Source organism: Argiope bruennichi, chromosome 3 (assembly GCF_947563725.1).
Source record: "Argiope bruennichi chromosome 3, qqArgBrue1.1, whole genome shotgun sequence".
NCBI classification, from domain to species: Eukaryota; Metazoa; Arthropoda; class Arachnida; order Araneae; family Araneidae; genus Argiope; species Argiope bruennichi.
Window position 1 is genome coordinate 111,886,705 of NC_079153.1, and position 21,056 is coordinate 111,907,760.

General features: G+C 28.6%; 1 protein-coding gene across 1 annotated transcript; it reads left to right on the forward strand.

Annotated features, from left to right (window-relative positions):
- The first annotated feature begins 311 nt into the window (after nucleotides 1-311).
- Nucleotides 312-20,383, forward strand: LOC129963666 (sarcoplasmic reticulum histidine-rich calcium-binding protein-like). The gene is made up of 3 exons (XM_056078161.1): nucleotides 312-398; nucleotides 5,316-5,594; nucleotides 17,358-20,383. Exons 1-3 carry the CDS (start codon nucleotides 360-362, stop codon nucleotides 19,701-19,703), a joined length of 2,664 nt encoding a protein of 887 aa, XP_055934136.1. The 5' UTR covers nucleotides 312-359; the 3' UTR covers nucleotides 19,704-20,383.
- Nucleotides 20,384-21,056: the final 673 nt, after the last annotated feature.

Here is a 21,056-nt window from a genome sequence, read left to right on the forward strand (position 1 = left end):
AAAGCGACAACACTTTCGCCGGCAAATGCAAAGCCACGCCCTAAACGTCCATAATCCTCAGAAGAATGACCAACTTCTGTTCTTCCTTTTCGTTCGGATATATCGGGCGGTGGCCTTTAACTAACGAGCCGTATGTCCCTTTCGAGATCATTAATGCCTCCAGGCATCACTGCACACTCATCCGAAGGGAGGCTCTGCTCCGTTTTTTTAAATTTAGCTTCTTTTTTTTTCCAGTTTCTGTGTTACATCCGAACGTTCAACCGAGAGGCTTTATATATAAGAGGAAAAGCACGTGTTCTGTGGGACAAATACTGGAGTGAGCTCTCTGTGGAAAGGTGTTTTCTACTCCTGGATCTCGGATGCAGCTCGTGGATATGGTGTGTTCGGATATGGTTAGGGTGAGTGGATGGATTTTACCTGGTGGTCTTGGAAAGGAAATTAGGACTTATACAAATCGCGGATTTTAAATGACAACGTTATTATCAATTCTGTTTTCAGAATGACAAATCAAAAGTTGTTGAAGACTGCAGTTGGTCATTTTTCAATTAATCTTAATCTCGAAATATTTAAATATTTATTTATTGAAATTATAGCGATCGGTCTTTGAGGATTTAATATTATCGAAATATTCGCTTAAATAGAATTTAACTGAACATTTCAACAATCATCAACGAAATATTTTGACAGCGATTAAACAGAAATTATTTAAGAGTTCATTTCATATGATTTTTCTTCAAGATTTAGTTTTATTTGAATATTAGATTATTCACATATTTAAATATTACCAGAGGGCCTTCGAGGTTTAATATTATCGAAACATTCGGTTAAATTGTGTTAATCATTGAATAATTACATTAAAATCTTACTAGATTGAAAATGTTACCGCTCATGGAATATAATAATATATTTAATTTCTATTTGATTAACATATTTGATTAAACCATTTAAATTTTTAAAGATTTTCGATAGGTTATTTTTCACAGCATCTTTACAAGAAAAGAAAATTTTTATTGAAATGTGGTTGTTTAAAGCAATGTCTATTCTCATTTTTTGAAAGATATAATGTAAAAAGGAATAGGGGGGGGGAAGGAACTAGTTGGTGCATTTTTCAAAACCAGTCGATAATATTTAAATCAGTTGAATAATATCCACAAGTGCTCTCAGATTTAATTCTGTCAAAAATATAGAAATCAAAAAGGTATTTAATTGAATATTTCGATAAGTAAATAATCACTCAAAGAAAAATTTTGGTAATAAATAATTAAAAGTTTCTTAAAGAAACCAATTGATTTGTAAAGACTTCTTTTTCAGTATCTGAATATTCCATTATTTATAAATTTAAAAACTATTAATTGATTTTCGAATATTTCGATAAATGAATAATCAATTTGAAAAATATTTCGGGTATGAATATTCAAACTTTTCTCAAAGGAACCAGCTGATTTGCAATTGTTTGACTGCATTCAAATATTTGATTATTTATATATTTAAATGTTATTGACGAAAAGTTTAATATTATAGAAATGTTCGAATAAACTTCGTTTATGATTGTCAGTTAGCCTCAAAATTATTATACTTCCATTATATGGCCATTCATTAGAAATGCTTATATATCAATATTATTTAACGTGATAATATAAATTATTTACATTTTTAAGCATTTTGAGGCAATTGTTGTGACTTGTTAGATTCTACTTTGTGGCGTTTAAAAAGAAAATAGAACAATATTTGATTTTTCATTTGGTAAATGAAAAGAATTTTTAAAAAGAAATAAGTGTTCTTTTTTTTTTTTTTTTTTTTTTTTTTTTTTTGGTATTACAGTTTTTATAATGAGCATTACAATGAAATATCAAACAATAACAAAAGGGCTATTTAATTTTCTCTTTATAAATTTAAGGAAGGCTCTTAAATGGTTTCAATTTATTAAGTGAAAAAAAATTGTAAAATATGCTTACTTATTAATATAATCATATAGCTTACCGAATAATATTTGTATACTAATGAAATGAAAATAATGAATCGATCGATATTAATAAAATGAGATATCATACCTGAATTTTTGAGAACTCTTCAGACAGTATTAAATTTTCTGAGCAAGTAGGACTGGAATCTTAACTTAAATTTCAAAAATTTCAAATTATAGTGGACTTTATAGTAAATTATACAAAATAAATAGTAATAATTTTTTTTTCAAAAACTGCCTCTTTCCTTCATAATTTTGATATATTTGATTAGTATTTCACAAGAAAATGATAATTTTAAATTATGATTTATTTATCTTTGTTCAAAATGTATTATAATTAAGATGTAAACGTATCGGCAAGTAACAAATATTTAGAAAATATTTCCGATGTAACTTATTTTTTTTTCTTTAATTTCATAATATTTTCAGTATAATATAAAAACGAATAATTAGTTAGATTATTTATAATAAATGTATTGATAATTTTGTTCTATAATACAGTTGTTATCCCCCCCCCTTGCGTATGAACTTTGGATATGATCGAGAACAGCAGAAGTGCTCATATTTTTATTTTCAGAGTTCTTCACGTGAAAGCGTTGTGCCCTAAAGTATAGGATATATGTAGTTTGAAGCCTAGATTGAACCAAAATTTGGCATAAAATTATAATTTCAGACTACCAAATTTTATTTATTTAATTTATAAATTTATTTATTTATTTTATTGTGTCCAGGAGTTATCACTTTTATATACACGCGAAAGTACAGACTAACAGTCGATTCATTCTTTGAAAGATCTTATTGAAAATTTGATAAGGACCTACATTTTAGATGCCAAATTTCATCCATCCAGTTCGTTACGTTTTAAAGTTATCGTGTCCAGTTTTATTCGGATAGCCAAACAGATTTGTTGTGAATGGATTTCGTTCAAATTTGATAGACGTATAAAAACTACGTCATAAACTCATATACCAAATTTCATCCGTTTATCTTTAAGCGTTTTGAATTATCGAGTGCATAGACACACACAATTCTAAAAGTGTGCTTTTACGGCCGTGGAAGGTCTGAAACGTGGAAATTAAATTAATATAATAACTGTAATTAAATTAATATAACTAATACTAATAAAACTGAAGCTAAACTAATACTAATAAACTAGGCTTTACTAATTAAATTAATATAATAACTAAATATGTTATTATATTTAATTTATTGGCATGTTTATTATTTAGTTTGTTATAGTTTATGCCGATGCTTCTCAAACTCTATCAATCCACGACACCTCATTCATTCAATTCAGATTTTTCCTAAGTGTCCTTTGTAAAACTACAACAATATTGAATGATTTTTGAGTGACTTACATAAAAAGGACAAATAATTTTATTTACATTAAAATTGATTCAACAAAATTTTTAATATAATAATCCGTAAGATGGATGACTTTTCTAATCGCTGTACATTTTCTCAAACAATGGAATGAAATTGGATCCAATGAACATAATTTATTTTACTATATTGGATTTCGGGTGTCTTTTAATTAATGACAATGATTGTAGTAAATCCAATTTTTCACAAATAGAATTAAGATTTTCGGAATTTTCAGCGCTTAGAAGGGGATATTTATTGGTAACCTAAACCACTTCATAAACAATTAAAGAGTTATTAAATTGTCTGCAGAACAGAAGAGTTAAAACGGACTACAAATCATTGCTAGCAATCGGCGTTTTTCAGCTTCGACGGTCAAATTATTGTACGCTGATAAACACTGAGATTTCAGAAATTGTACAAGCTTTTGCTGGAATAGCAGACAGTCATCATCTCTAGCCACATTCATTTATATGTCTTGCTGTGAAAGACCGAAAGTAGAGAATGTCCGTATAGTCTAGTTAGTTAGTCTGATAAGTTTTGGCGAGAACTGGAAGGAGAAGCAAAAAGATAAGGCCGAGGAAGAGAATATAGCAATTTAAAAGTGGCGTAATAAATAAAACTGTATAACGTTAATCGCATCATTTTTGTATAAGTGTCTATATTTGCATTGCATTGATTTCAAAACTTAAAGCATAAACAAACCGTATGTTGATTCATGCAAGTGTGGTGGTATAACATCATAAGCCAGTTAACAACTTCCGGAGAAGAGTGTGCATTTTTGTCTAGTGGCTTTGTTACTCCGCTATGAACCCTAACGTTGCGAGTTCGAACCTCAAACCTGCACATTGGTGACCCGTACGTGATTTGAACACGATTTCTTGGCATAGTATTAGACCACAAAAGAATAATACACGACTTGTAAATTACAGAAATATAGCTTTGAATAAAACAACATCAAAAAAATCATTTCTGATCTAATCTCGAAAAATCACAATAAAGTCGATTATTGGAATCCGTCATTTCTCTCTCTCTCTCACACACACACACACGCACACTCACGCGCGAGCGCACGTGCACACATTGCCGAAAAAGATTGATATTTCTCTTTACATTTAGAGTGCACTGTTCGTTTTAGGTTCCAATGCTTTATTTGTATGGGTTACAACTGAAGCTTTATCCTATTTTGTCATATATCATAAGATGTGTTAATAATAAAGTATAATTTAAAATGATACAGTCTTGTCTCAACATAACAATAACATTTTATTCAATATTCACCTTTAATGCATGTTTAATGTCGATAATTGACAAATTTCGGTCTTTCACAGTAATATGTATGAACACAAATTATGCAGCATATTGCAGAATACATATAAAAAAACATCACTCATTTAATAGTTCAAAAGCATTGTATGTTGTCGCGATTAATTAACATGAGTAAAAAATGCAGATGAAAATTATATAATATCTAGAAATGTACGTCTTTGTATAGACTCCGAACTCTCCAAGGTGTAGTAGCACCTGCTTTTACTAACAAAATAAGCTAATTACCCTTACGTTGGATGATTCTTTTTAACGACAATTGTGTAAATCTGTATAAATGACCGAGAGAAGCTCAGGAAACATAATTAAAAATTTATTACGAATTCATTTTTAATAAACTTAATCAAAAATCACAAGTTGTTTCATCAAGATTTCTTTATTACGAATTTTCATTTCTTTAAGTCAGAAATATTATAGGAAGATAATTTTATTTATAATAAAAATAATCCGAAATAAATATATGAAGAACAATGATCCATTGTAGATTTTGAAGAACACAAATCACACAGTAAATTTAACACATTTAAGTACAAATTTTTAAATTAACACATTTTAACACTAATCACTACTCAATATTAAGTCAGTGCAGTTTGGTTGTAAATCTGTTCAGTTCAATTTATCCTAAATAAATTTCTTTGAAATTATAAAGTTACAATTTCTTTAGATACTCCTAGGGCTTTTAGTTTTAACTGCCATCGGCTTGGCAGAGCCAGATGATGAAGCCACCCCAGATTTGAAAAGAATGCCGCAGCCAGAAGCCAAAGCAGAACCTTGGGCTTCCAAGCCGAGTGAAAAGCGGTCCGATCAGTACGTGGATGAATACGAATCTACAGAAGAAAGGATAGAGCTTGACCACAGTCCATTGGATTCTCAGCGACATAAGCCTCAACTGCAAGATGAATATCATGAGAAGCAGACGATTGAGTATTTGGACGATGACAAGGTAAAGATAATAAAAGTCTTTTCGAAAATGATTATTGAACTATTTTCAAATACTGTAAGGAATTCACTAGTTTGGTATATGAATTTTCTGCATATTATTTTTACTTGCAGTGATAATTTGTTTAAGAGCAATTGCAAATTTTTGTCAGATAATTTGATTTTAAAACTGAAGAACAAGATCATATTAAAATTTTCATCATGCGTAAAACGCTCTATTTCAACTAAACTATTAGTTATAAAGTCTAATGGAGTTTGAAAATGCTTGCTCAATATGCATGCAATGAAAATTGTTGCTGTAATTAACTTTTATGCAACTTTTATGTTGTAATTAACATTTTAATATGAGAACCTGTTTAGTGAAATGTTGGTGGAAATTATTTTGTCCTCTTATGAGTCGATAATACTTTATTTTAAGATATATAGGGTGTTCCACAAAAGTGAAACAAGATTTTTTTCCTCCTTCTAAATATTGCAGCTGGCATATATTTCCAATGATAAAGTTTCATTAAATGAGGTGGAAAATTATATAAAAGCATTTTCGGCTCTATGAAGGTTGATATTAAATGAAAAAAAAAATTAATTTTTATATGTCTCACATTGTGCAAAGTGTCAGTTAGAAAAAGATTTCTCATATACTCATTTATATACATATATACAAAGTTTTAAGTTTCTATCCATAACTTTTTCAGAAATATGCTTATTTATAAAATTAAGGGAATAATCACAAATTTAAAATCGTTTGTTTCAGAAATGCAGATTTATTCAATACAGAAAAGAAGTCATAAGCAAATTTTTATTTAATATTCTTCCAATAATCATTACTCTAAAAAAATATTACTAAACACGTGTATCGTTGTTCATTTTGATTGGCTAATTGTTGCAATTTTCACTTTATAAAAAAAGAAATAAAAATTTGAGAAATTGAACGTTTAAGATATCTTAGAGAAGTAAGTAGAATATCGAACAAGAAAATAAAATATTTTGTTCGCAGTTGCAGGAGTTATATTAAGCTTTCCAAAGCATTAAAATGTTTCAGAAATGAGAAATGATTCAAAATGCTCCATGCAATATTAATCCAAGCCTATTAATAATAGAAAATTAACGTCTTTTTCTCAATTCCTAGTTTAGTGACAACAAACTACAAGTTCCTTACTTTCCATGGGAGGAATGGAGAAGAGGAGGCGTTATGTAAATGATACAGAAATTGATATTTTAGCTTATTTTTCAAGTTACATTCATGCTTAATTATGAACAGTCAATTCAGAATTTTCAAAAATGACAGTCTAGAGACTATTTAAATTTAATAACTAACATCTATGGAGTTCATATACTGATACAACAGTCAAATAAGCAGCTACACGATTGCTATCTAAAATTTTACAGTTGATTCCTACTTCAGTAAAATTACATTCTTCTTTCTTAAGAAAAGTAATTTGAACAAACGAATATTGCTTCAATCTATAAAGAAACATTAGTCTTCAGAATGATCACATTTGGAAGTATAAAAATCTATTATTCGCATAATATATCATCAGCTGCAATTTTCAATAAATGTGTATTGTGGAATTTTTAAAAGATGATCAATGGGTAGTCTCATTTTTTTAAAAAAGAATATACTAAATGAATATCAATATATTCAATCAATTTTGATTGATATTGTGTTTGAACCATAACGAATGATTGATAATGTGTTTGAACGAATATTGCTTCAATCTATAAAGAAACATTAATCTTCAGAACGATCACATTTGGAAGTATAAAAATCTATTCTTCACATAACAGGTAATATCATGACGGCAATTTTCAATAAATGCATGTTGTGGAATTTTTAAAAGATGATTACTGGGTAGTCTTATTTTTTTAAAAAGAATATACTAAATGAATATCAATATATTCAATCAATTTTGATTGATATTGTGTTTGAACCATAACGAATGATTGATAATGTGTTTGAACGAATATTGCTTCAATCTATAAAGAAACATTAATCTTCAGAACGATCACATTTGGAAGTATAAAAATCTATTCTTCACATAATAGGTTTATCATCAGCGGCAATTTTCAATAAATGTGTGTTGTGAAATTTTTAAAAGATGATCATTGGGTAGCTTCATTTTCTAAAAAAGAATATACTAAATGAATATCAATATATTCAATCAGTTTTGATTGATATTGTGTTTGAACCATGGAACAGTCTTTGAAAGTACACATTCTGTAGATATTAGGTGACAAATTCAAAATTTTGTCTTTATTTCACAAGTGATGAATTGAATATCATATATAGTATTGTTAAAAAAATGTAACTTTATAATAGATGTCAAAGAATGCATTCTCAATTTTTGATTCTGCCCTTTTAATAGTATTTTGCCTTAGATTTATTATCCTTGCATCTCGTACTCATCTGCACTCTTTCAGAGATTTGATAAAATGGTCTAAGTCAATACAATAAATTTGCTTTTTTTATTACATCAGAAAATTTTACAGATCGAAGTAGGAAATTTTTTGTCATTGTAAATGAATGTAAGAAAAAAAATTGTTACATTCATTGTCACTTTTTCATTATGGGGGTCTGTAAAAGAATTTAATTTTTGTAATCTTTTTTAATATTACTCTCAACCGTACTATTTTCATTTAATCGAGTATCTTATATGATGGAAGTATATTTTTAATTACAACAATTAAGGAAATAAACACTTTTTCTACTTTTTGGAATACCCTGTATATTTCCTCTTTATGGGTTTCAAATCGTTTTGTGATAGAATACACTTTATTTTGACATGTCTAATAGACTTCAAAGGGATAAGGAGTTTTGCTATTGAAGTAAATTATATATTTTCACTTAAAATAATTGGATATTCTTTGTATTAATTTACCAGCACAAAGAAAGTGAAGACAATATTTAATTTCTGTCTGTTATTAATTGAAAATTTCAACTGTTCATCTTTTTTCCTCTCAGAAATGCGAAAAAGAAAACTTCGAAGGATTTTCCGTCAATGTCTATTAAATGCTCCGTTTACAAAAGAACTTTTTACTTTTAATTCTCATTTCCTTTTTCTCTCACATTTTAAATATAAAAATGAAAAAGAGATATCCTTGTTTTAAAATAAATCAAAATTTAATTATAATATTTTAAAAGAATTTCCCTTATTCCGATTTTTAAAATTATTAAATATAAAGACGTTCATCAATTCCTTTTAACATAAGCTGTTTTACTTGTTCTTTTAGACGACAAATTTTGTCACAAGAAATACACAATTTTGTGCGAAGAATTGCACGTTATTTCATTACAGATATTTAAAACAAGCCAAATATCATAATAGAAGAAATGAAATAATCAAAATCAAAACAGATAATAAATATGAAAGAAATGCTATAGAAGATTTAACTTTAAATCGTTAGCCATAAAAAAAAGTGATTCCAGTCATGATCATCATCATCATCATCAACAACAACAACAACAGTATGAAATGGAAGCATTATTCATTTTAAATTTTGTTATATTGCTTTACTTCTCAGAATATGATTTTTTTTTCAATTTATATGTATTGTTTCCGATCTTATTGGTTCCCAAATTTCTAAATCGCTAGAGATACACATAATAGGAATAATTATATTTTACGTTGTTTCAACCTATAAATATACATACTTTTTAAACCATTACGGATTCTATGTTTTTATTATGGTTCACCGGTCTTATTAGTTATGTTGAGTAAAGAATTGTTGACATCTTAAAACAATCGAAAATAATTCGATTGTTTTATGACTAAAACTAACCAAGTTATAAATATTTAACCTAAATGTGTATCGCATTCAAATTTATTTTAAGGGAAAAAGTTAAAAACTCTGTTGTAATTTTTTATTGATTTATATGTTACGATCAAAGTTAATCAGTTATTATTAATACTAACCGGTCATTATTAATAATAACTAAATCAATTGTTCTCGTAACATATTATATTCAATAAAAAATATAAAATAGATTTTTAGCTTGTGCATAAATAATAACAGAAATATAATATAGCTTGTTTGGTAAAAAACATGATAAAAAGACTAAATCCTTTTTACTACAAAATAAAATATTTAAAGGCGATTATAATTAAATGATTTTAAAAACTTGAAACTTGCTTTGCTTTTAACATGTAAAAGTTACTTTCAATGAAGAAATTTTAAGTTCATTAATGAATTCTTGACCATATATATAGCCACTTAGACAAAAACTGCAAATATCAGTAACAAAAATGTTAGCACATATGCGCCTTTTTAATTCAGAAATAATCATTGAAATGAAAAGTCAATTTTCCGTACGAATGAAAATATGTAAAAAAACTAAGAATAACATATTGCTATAAGCAACCTAATTTTTACATCATGGAAGAAGGATTTAAAACTTCATTTCCTCATCCTTTTTCTGATTTGCGATCTATTAGGCAACATTATCGCCTGAATTTAAAAACATACTGATTATTTTTGTTTCTTTTATTTCCTCCTTTAATGAGTAGTTGAATTTCCATAATTTCCAACTAATATAACATTTTTTGCAGTCTTATCAAATTAGAAGTTTTTTTAGGGTAAATTCCGATTAACTTCTGACTAAATTCAGTCTTAACTTCTAATTTGCAGAATTTCATATATCTATGAAATTCTGCAAATTAGAAGCTGATCTGTAAATAAAACGACTAAAAAATCTGACTAAGAAAATAAAACACAAAAAAAGACTGATTGATAAATAATTATTTATTAAGAATATTTCCCAAGCTGTAGTTATACTTTTTCATCTAGAGTATTTGGAAAAAAAATCTAAGTTTAAAAACATAGCAATGCACAGTTTTAATTTTGCAAACGATTCCTTAAGATCTCTCTAGAAGCCGCTGATTTAGCAGAAATATTCGTCTACAATGGAGTTTTCAACTTTTTGCAGCGATAAGTTTAGTCGTCGGGGAATAGTTTTTTCTTTGAAATGTTACAGTATCTAGAATATTTTATTAAATGTGATTAATAGAACCGGAAGACTATATAAAAAGTTACAATTCGTTAAGTTTTCAAAAATACATTTAATTGACTTAGTCTTTCCTGTCATTTAAAGTATTTTCCAGCTGTAATTAGTATATATCTATCAACAATTTAGAATCTAACCATTGGACCATAAGAAGAGAAAACACCTTCATTATCTTAAGACAGGAAATATTTTGTAAAACATTTTGTGGCAGTACTTACATTTCATTAATTTATATTATTAAGCATTTTATATTCTTAAAATATATCTATATAAAAAAGTGCTTTATATAATTTTCTTTCCAGAATGATGAAATACACTTAATTACATCTCTAAAAGAAAACGAAAGCAATTACTTTTATGTTATCTGTTCCAATTAGAACAATACGTGTTGCTTGTAATTTACGCAAATAATGTTTCTTTTTTAAATGGAATACATTATTTCCTTTTTCTTTTAATATTGAAAAACGAAGCTATCAAGACAAAAGTAAACATTATGAAAGCGATTTCTTTTATATTTTTATGCCATGCAAGTGGAATTTCCAAGAATGGTTTGAGTGCAAAGAAGAAACCTTTTTCTATTAAATATTTTCTAAACACAAAAGAATTTTGTGGAAAAGAATTCTTAAAGAGAGCAGAATTTTTTTTTTTTTTTTTTTTTTGAGGAGTGGGGGAGTGTGTGTTTGTGTATGTGGATATAATTACATTTGCTAAGAAAACATTCTATTTCTTTTCAAGAACCTTTACCAATTCCCGTTCTGTTTTCTTTAGAGCGTTGATGATCTTAAAAGAAATATTTAAGTGCAAAGCATAATATCCAGCTCCGGTAACCTCAATGATAGCGAGTATTGTGGGTAAAAAAGATTAAATCTCTTTTTTTTATTTTATAAAGAATATAATACATGCGCTACATTTTTCTACTAGAAATGATATTAATGCTGGCTGATATTTTTCACTAGCACAATTATTACTTACATTCGATACCACCTGTAATGAACTGTTTTCATATAATAAAACGACCAAACGAAGTATTTCACCTATAAATCGACTTCGGATAATTATTTTAGTGAACTGTGCATGAAGTAACTTATTCTATTAAAATGTGAGAAACTTTTAGCATAAGTGCAATCATTATTCGAAAGATGATATCCTGAAACCTTTTTCCGCACGACTAGCTTACTTGAATGATAAGACAGGTTTTTGATTATCCTCATTGATACAAGCAATGAAACTTTCTTTTTGAAATGAATGAAATTTTTAAGATCAATCAGTGTCTTGCATTTCTTAATTTTCCAAATCGATATCTACTGGAAGTAGAATTCTTTTCTATAATTTTTCTAAATCTTAACAAAAATTTTGGGAATTCTTTTTTTGTGTGTTAGAAATGTGATGTTAAAATTCGAATTTAAGATAATTTAACGGTTTTTATAACTATTTAATTATTACTTTTTTTTGAGAATTTATCTATTAGATAATAAATTATCGGGTAGTAGCTCGTTTTTTTAAAATTAAATATTCAGTTAGTTAAAAGATTAAACTGTGATAATTAAATTTTTCTAATTTAATTATTAGTTATTGTATTATTTTAAGTGCTTCAAATTTCTTCATAATTCAGGTTTAAAATTGAAATCCGAGGTTTCCTATTTCCTCCTTTTCAAAACAATGAAAAATAGGATCAGGGTTCTTTAAGACCGACTGCGGAGTTAGATACTCTTTTTTTACCCTTATCAGATTTATTTCTGTTCCTCATGGATATCGCGATACAGACAAGGGCAGGATTTTACACAGAATTATAAGAAAAAAAGCACGTGATGGATGTGATGTCTCCCTTCAAATGCGTATGAGTTATCATTATTAGAGACTAGAATTAATAAAAGGGAATTGATTATTGGTCATCATAATTAATTCATTATTATTAGGGTCTCGAGGGAATACGTTGCGCAACCAAGTTTTAAACTTAATTTTGTTACGCATGTGCCAGTCCAAATGCATAAATTTAAAAAAAATCTACTTATGTAAAAAATTATCCACTTCAAAGAATATCTTTTTGCTACAGATTTAAAGGATTATATCCTTTAAAGAATTTCAAAAATTTCGCCCAATTTTTGTTTAATAAAAATCTTAGTTACAGTTTCAAGTAAATCTATTTGAGATGCATATTCCGACATTCCAAGATAATTTATTTTTGTCAAATCTGATAACTCGCTTTATTAACAAATATATTCGCTTTTATTATTAACAGCGATTTGTTCGCCTCAGCGTCTGTGTAATTTTTTAATAATTTTCATAGTTACAGATTAAATATTTGGTAGAGGTATTATTAATTTATATATAAAATCTATGCAAATTTTGGAAACAACTTAGAAAAATGCAATTTTTTAAGAATTGGATTTGAAAGAAATTTGAGACAAAACAACATAACGATATATAATATTATTTAAAAATAATTATGCTTACAAAACTATTCCGAAAATCCCAATAGAATCTCGCATAATGATAAAAATTGTTTGCTATTTTCCCTTAAATGGTTTCATTTTTTTATTTTATTGCTTTTCTCAATAATTTAATTTAGTTAATTTATTTAAAAGAAAGTTTTCAAAAAACACAGAATAGGTTTCTAGAAATTTACAAAATCTTTCCAAATATAAGCTTTTAAATACTACTTTTTTGTGATTAAAATTTTAAAGAAAATATCCTTAAATTAAAATTCAAAAAAATTGAATTAAAAAATAAATAAAGGGAATTAAAAATTAAAGAATTCCTTATTGTTGAAACATGATAGCACGATAATATTTTATTGAATAATTTGAAGAGATTTGAATAATCTGTATTATTAATAATCTGTCTCTAGATTATTTATTCATTTGGGAATTTTACATATCATACATAAAAACAAGTTCAATCGAATATAAAAATTAGCAAAGATTATTAACTGAAATAGATTTTTAATGAATCAGATATTAAAATGATACAATATACTAATTGGATAGGTGAAAACTCTCATCCCTATATAATAAAAAAATTAACTATTTAAGAAAAAACGCAAAATAAATTCCAGCAGTTCCAAAAAATGCGCCATTTGCAAAAGGATATTATTGTTATCTATAAAAGCATATTAAAAAGTTTCTATGGCGCAAAATAAAAGCGAAAGTGAAAATCCTGTTTCTGGTTCAAAAAAAAGTAACACTTTTTTTCATGCCTTTTACAGTGAATTATAGAACAAGGCGGAACAGTAGTAATGATTTGCAAAACATCATTACAAGCAAAAACATTGTTATATATTTCGTCAAAAATAATTTTTTTTAAAAGTATTGATATAAAATAAAATATTGTGCTTAAATAAAACTGATGTCATTGAGAATCTAATTAGGATTAATTTAAATGTTGTAGACAAATTTTGAGACTTAACGATTTTTTTTATATTGTATAATATTTTAGAAAATAGTCGTTGTAAAAAAAGTAATATCTCATTACATTTTCATTCCAACAATTTGGCACATTCTTATCCTCCAAAGTATGTTTGTACCAAATTTTACAGCTCCGTTTTCAAAGGTCTGACCAACAAGCTTTGCATTTTGTACACAGTAATTACACCTTGGAATCGACAGAAAAATGACCAGCCTAGAAATTTTATATGTTAAGCTGTAATAGACAGTAGTACTTTTTTAAATTTTGCATGACTTTCGAGAGAAGCTTCACTTCAGGACAGTGAAGAATTTAAACTATTTGCGAATTTAAGAGGTGCATATTATGAGGTTTCTCCTTTAATAAACTGATATTATTTTTTTTGCATTTTGATACATTTTTAACTTAATCGACTGGCGAAAGATTTTTTTTTTATTTATTAATTTTATGATTATTTTATTCATTATGACTGGTAATTGCAGCCTTATTCATGTACAATAACATTCAAGCAAACACTCGTTCATAAATACTGTTGTAATAAAATGAATATAATGAAACAGTTACGGATTTGATCAGTTATACCTGACAAAATGCAAATAATATCCTAATATTTATGTCACAGAATTTGTAGTTTTTGCAAATTTATTTATAGAGCAATTAGGTTGATAACATTTTTAAACCTTCATGTATACCATCCGCTCTTAGTCCAGGTTCTAGGTAACTGTCTATGCTGCCAAGTTTCTGCGACAGATTTAGGTATCTCATGGTACTAGGCACTGCCTCTTAAAAGCTTCTCTTTTATTAAGATGGTCAATTTAGTTTCACATTTTAGCCCATTTTCAATTATTTATTTTAGATTTTTTTACTTTACTAACTTTGCAAAAATATATTTATTTTTTGCTTATCTATTAGACGCTAGACTATTCTGCATCCCCATTTGTGCATAATATTATTGAAGTAGACGTTCCATTTTTTAATAAATATTTTAATAATTAAATGAACATAATGAAACGTATAGGAACCAGAACAATTGTATTTGCTAAAGTATTAAAATTCTACTAATAGTTTAACTTTCATAGAATTAGTATTTTTTTTTTTACAAATTAATTTATTTGGCAACTAGAAGGATAAAGTTTTTAAATCGACTTGTTCGCTGCTCCCTCTCACCCTAGCGGCTCTAGGCAACGGTCTACCCTTTCTGGTTGGAAATCCGCCATTGCTCCGGGAAAAAAAAGTCATGTATTTCAGATTTGATTCCATTAGTCTTACTGCATGCGTATCCTAGGCATATCAAATCTGCATGAGTTAAAAGTGCTCCCCCCCCCTTCTCCTTCCCGGTCTCGAAAGGATGAGAATTAGGAGAGCTAGGTTCAGATTCAAGAATCAAGCAAGTATCTCCTCTGGCCGTAATTTAAGATTCCGAGATCCATCTCAAAATAATCTTCGCTTAGTGCCAGCGTGAGAGATAGTTCTCAATAAAATTTCTTACATATAATTCGCGTTTCGAATCAAATTTTTAAAAGTAATGTTTATCGTTCATAATTAACTTGGAATGCATAAATTATATACAAATATAGCATGCAAGTTCTTTTTTGATTTCTGATCAATTATAGAAAATAAATTGCTTGATTTATCTAATACACATTTTGCAAGTGGCGGTATATAATTAAAAAATGACAAACAATCAAGCAAACTTTTTTATGAAATGATCGTTTCAAGCAGAAATACTAATGATTTTTCAGCAACCATTTATAAAAAACGAATGCATTATAAGGAGAAAAAAATGTTGATGTATAAAGATAAGAGCTTTCTAGGTATATGTTCTAGAGTGTTTAAATTCGAAACACTATGTATAGGTAACTAAACTAAAAGTACTCAACATAGCAGTAATTAGTTTCGTTGATGAAAAAAATATTATAGGTAAAAATAAGATACCATCTTTTTTTGCATGTTGCAAAACTCGTCATATTTGAATGTTTAATTTTAAACTTTTTCAAGTCTCAAATAAATAAAAATAAATAAAAGCAGTTCTTATAAAACATAGTTTAATTATTGTTTTCTAATCTTAAGGCTTATTGTTTCCCCAACACACTACCAGATGGCACCATAGATGCTATTATTTATACAGAAATTTAAGTTTACTTTGGATGAACAGATAATCGAGTTCTAAAAATATGAAATAAATACTAGATCACCATCAAGAGTACGTTAAGTATACAAAATTTGAAATCTCAGCATATCAACAAGCTTGCAAAACGCAAATAAACAGACAAAGTTTACCTTGTATAAATATGACAAAAAAAAACAAAAAAAAAAAAAAACAAAAAAAAACAATTACATGAAAAAGGATGTATGTGAAATAATAAAAAATTAATTTCTGTAAACACATACAAAAATCCCTTTTAAGATTTAATTATGATTTGAAATCATTACTTCTCACATTTCCACGTTTTATATTTTTTTTCGCACCTGTAAAATGCATAATGCAAGCATTTCTTTTCTTTTTACCAGATTAGTTGTGGAATTCTCGGAACAAAGATGCCTAATGTCTACGGAATAAATGAGCAATAATTTTGAGTTAAAAATCAACTCATTAGAAGTTTCACAAAATGAAGAGTTTCAGCTATTACTACCAATTAAATTATTCGCTGGACATTTAAAAATGGCTTAACCAAAATTATTATGTTAGAAAAACCATATATTCTAAAAGCATTAATTACAGATTAATGTCCTTCTTAATCTAAAGGATGTTGCTCTTTCTTTCAAAAATTACTTTTAATGTAATTTTTTTTCTAAATTTTTAAAACTTTTCTGGAAAACATTTATGCATCCTGAGTTGTTAATAAAAAAACTAAGGATGGAAAAAATTATTCTGAAATATAAATTAAAAAAATTTTTGACCTTCAAATTATTATCAGATTTTCTAGATAATAATATTTTTTGAATGAAAACTAATAACAAAATTTTGTATTGTATATATAAGTCAATATACAGGAATTATCTCATGATATTTTCCTCTATTGAAAGTAAAAACATAAAAATATTAAGTTTCGAAATGTGAAATTAATTTCTAATTATCATGGTAAGAACTGTAGATATATTTAATTTATTTAAAATGCTGTTTTAACTTAAAAAACTTTGATGTAAAGAAAATTTATCGCGTTATTCATTTTCATGCAATCGGCAACTGTGGATGATAAAGCAAAATGATGGATATATTTATAATTTACCTCTTGCTTTATTTAAAATTATATTTATATGAATGTTAAGGCTTAAAGATTAATAATAAATTTGAATAATTTTCTTTAAATACTATGCTTATTCAAGAAATAAACTATTTATACTACTATTATCCTCTTCTTATAGGCACCTCAAGCTTATAAATTCGGTTACGAAATCAAAGACGATAAACATGGCCATCAATATCGCCATGAGGAAAAGGATGCTAAAGGCAACGTCCAGGGTCGATTTGGTTATCGCGATGCTAAGGGACAGTATCGTGAAGTGGATTATGTTGCCGATGGTTATGGTTTTCGTGCAAAGATTAAAACCAACGAAGCTGGTGTAAGCGACCAACAACCTGCTGATGTTAAAATAGAGAAGGACAAAAATGAAGCTCTGAGCGAGTACCCTCAACATGGAGATATCAGCCGTTCAGTTGTTCCAAATGCAGACTATAATCATGGAAATGGTGGTGAATCTGAACAATACCATCAACAACCACCTAAAGAACCCGGGTATGAAAACCAACACCAACAGTCTGTAAATTACGAATCTCATTCCAATCATCCTTATACTGCACAAGAACCTCGTGGAAATTACCATCAGAGTAAAAGTGAAGTTCCTGAAAAACATAAAGAGGAGCCCATTGCTGCGGTTAACAGATATTTTGTCAGGGAAGAAGACCCGCATGAGAATAGCCCTTCTCTGAGACCTTACCAGAAAAATCATGATGTAATTTATCAAAGAGAACAGCCTCGGCAGTATATCCCATCCCCAAAAGAGCACCAAAGTAATACTGATATCTACGACAGAGAACAACCTCAGGAGCACGATCCTTCTCCAAAAGAATACCATGATAAACCTGAAACAGGTTACAAGAGGGAACCGGTTCATGAGGACTATTATGATTCTCCTGATATTGTCTACAAACCAGAACCTGAACAAATCCCTTCTCCTAAATACTATCATGATGTACCTGAAAGTGTTTATAAAAAGAGGCATTATCAGAATCAAAAAGATAAAACCAGGAGGCCTTCCACTTATCAATATGAAGTTGATAGCAATGATAACAATTACAGATATCCTAAACGCCCATCTTCCGAAACTTATCAGCCTCCTTCAAGTGATGCCTATACTGCTTATGAAAAACAATATCCTGCCCATAAATATCAAGTGCATATTCCTGGTGAACATGGGGTGAATTTGAAAGAAGAGAGACATGCGATTAATGACCATGATGGTTACAGAAATCCAAATGCCGATAAAGATTCCGAGTACCATTCGAAGCATGTAATTTTGCCTCAAACTGGACACCAAAATGTCCACGTTTATCCTGATGAGAATCCACATTATCATGTCCTCAAAGAGCAGGATTATCCTATTAAAGAGAGACATGTAGTAAAATATGATTATGATGGCGAAAATAAAGTAGGATACGCAGAACCAGCCAAAGATGCCCCTAGGCACGTTCCTGTTTCTCATCAGTATATTCGTGTAATAGAAGAACCTCATCAGCCAATTTCTGGCACCTATGAAAAAGAAAATTCGCCATACGTACACAGACCGATCGCACACCTAAGACCTGAATCCCAACCTCATTCAGTAGTGGTTCTGGGTCCCAGAAATCAAGCTCATCCTCCACAGCATGAGGTAGTTTATGCAGAGCGAGAACATGAGCAACCACGATCAGAAGCGTATCATGTACTCCAGCGAAACCATCCTGTTCAGTATGAAGATAAAAGTGAAGCACCAAAAATAAGTCACAGGGAATCTTCAAGGCATGCTTCTAGACATGATGAATCGCAACCTTTCCAGAAAGCTGTTCTTGAATTAAATTCTGATGTGTATAAAGAATTTCTTGAAAATAAATCACCAGGCCGCATTGTTGCAATTCCTGTCAATCAGCTAAATAATGGTCATTCTGATTCTGCTAAGAGTCACTTACATCCAGTGTCAGAAAAGCCTCATGGCGTTCTTCACATTCCCCTGGATGGCAAATCACGATCTACAATTGATCTAAAAAACCTTCCTCTGGTCTTACAAATTCCTGGCGGGAAAGATGCAAATTACCAAAAACCCCAAAGATTATATCAAGAACGTGTTGTAGAAGATAAGGTGCCAATTATTTATGCTCATGCCTCAAGGTCACCAGTAGTTTCTGTCCCCAAATCAAGTGGCAGATTGAATAAAAATAAAGAATACGAGAAGTCAAAATGGATACCTATGACACCATCATGGAGAAACAAGTTAAGAAGGAAATCCGAAGACGACGAATCGCCTGCTGTCAAACATCTTTATCCTCAAGAATCAAGAATTCCTAGAGGAGCTCTGAGGCTTTCAGATGGAGGGATTTATCATATTTTAGAAAGCGAAAGTTCAGACCGATTATCAAATATCAGGAAAAAACCAAGTAAAAGTAAAGCTACTCGCAGAGTAAGCTCACGTAGCGGAAAACAAAAGGCAAAACAAAGTGCTCGGTCTTCAAGTTAAGGTTTCTTTGTTAAGCAGGATGAAATGGCAATCGAATATCGTTCAAATCACAATCACCTAAATCATTTTTGATGAGAACAGTTGAAGAATGTTTTTATCAATGTTATGATAAAAATAAATCGAAAGTTTTCCAAACTGTGTAAAAGATAATTAAATGTGACCAGAAAAGATAAATGCCTATTAAAAACGAATTTGTTACAAGTGAAAGAAATTGTAGGGAATTTTCTTATTTCGCACCGAACAGCATTAGAATGATCTTCACACACAGTTTGGTAGAAGGTAGATTATGTTTTTCACGTATGGAACATTCAAAATTCATAAAAAAAACTTCATAACGAAAGAGTTCGATTGCCTTTGTCAATTCTTCTGAGCATTTATTATCATAAATTAAATCTATGGAACACAAGTATACTCTGTGATGAGTAGGCCGAGAAAATCTCTTGCACCAGATATGTTCTACAGTATTAATCAAGCACAGTTGAGATTTTCTGAAAATGAAAATTCAAATCAATGTTAAAATTCTGTGCTTTCATTCTGAAGCTGCTCAGATTCGAAGTTCATATGAAAACTTTTAGTGAGGTGGCTAAAATATTTCCATAGCTTTTTCTCTGAGCAGCAATTTATTGTTGTATATAGTATTACGCTTTGAATATACCTGCCTTGTATAAGAATTGTGTAATGTCTTTCCTCGTTTTGTAAAATAAAAAAGTTACTTATAGTTTGTACCTTTTTTCATAAACATCTCAAAAAATAATCCTTTTTAATTTGTTTAAAAAATTTAAATCTTTAATTTCTTTTTAAATTGAATCAGATTTAAAAATATGTCAATTTTTCAAGAAATTTTTTGAATTCTATGTATATGTCTAAGGATTTCAAGAATTTGTGAGAATTTTAAAGATATTTGATTCATTTTAACTAATATATTTAACAAATACTTCGAACAATCTACTGGTACCTGAATTGAGAATGATTTCCCCCTGCATGCAAACTTGGACACAAAAAGGCATGATGCAAAATATGAATATATTTTGATATTATTTTAAAGCATTTATTCATAATATTTGTATTGATACGTCTCAAAAATATTATGCCATTTTAATATTCCTTTAAAAATTTCGCAATGTCGATTATTACTAACATGTATAAATATGACTACAGATCCCAGCAGTACAAATGATAGAATTCAGTTATGACAAATGTGAAATACAAAAATGAAAAAGATTCTTATCATAAATTTTAATTGATGAAAGAGAAATAAATGATGAGTATTTTTTAAATTTTATGGAAAAAAAATTGTTGTCGCTGTAGGTGAAAAGTTTAAATGTGACTGGAAATGAAAACAATTTCTTTAAG

Bases quoted from the DNA above. Each gene is read 5' to 3' on its own strand.
- LOC129963666 (XM_056078161.1), top strand. From the start codon at position 360: ATGCAGCTCGTGGATATGGTGTGTTCGGATATGGTTAGG. The intron at 399-5,315 runs GTGAGTGGATGG...CAATTTCTTTAG, and splicing joins TGTGTTCGGATATGGTTAGG to ATACTCCTAGGGCTTTTAGT. The intron at 5,595-17,357 runs GTAAAGATAATA...CTCTTCTTATAG, and splicing joins AGTATTTGGACGATGACAAG to GCACCTCAAGCTTATAAATT.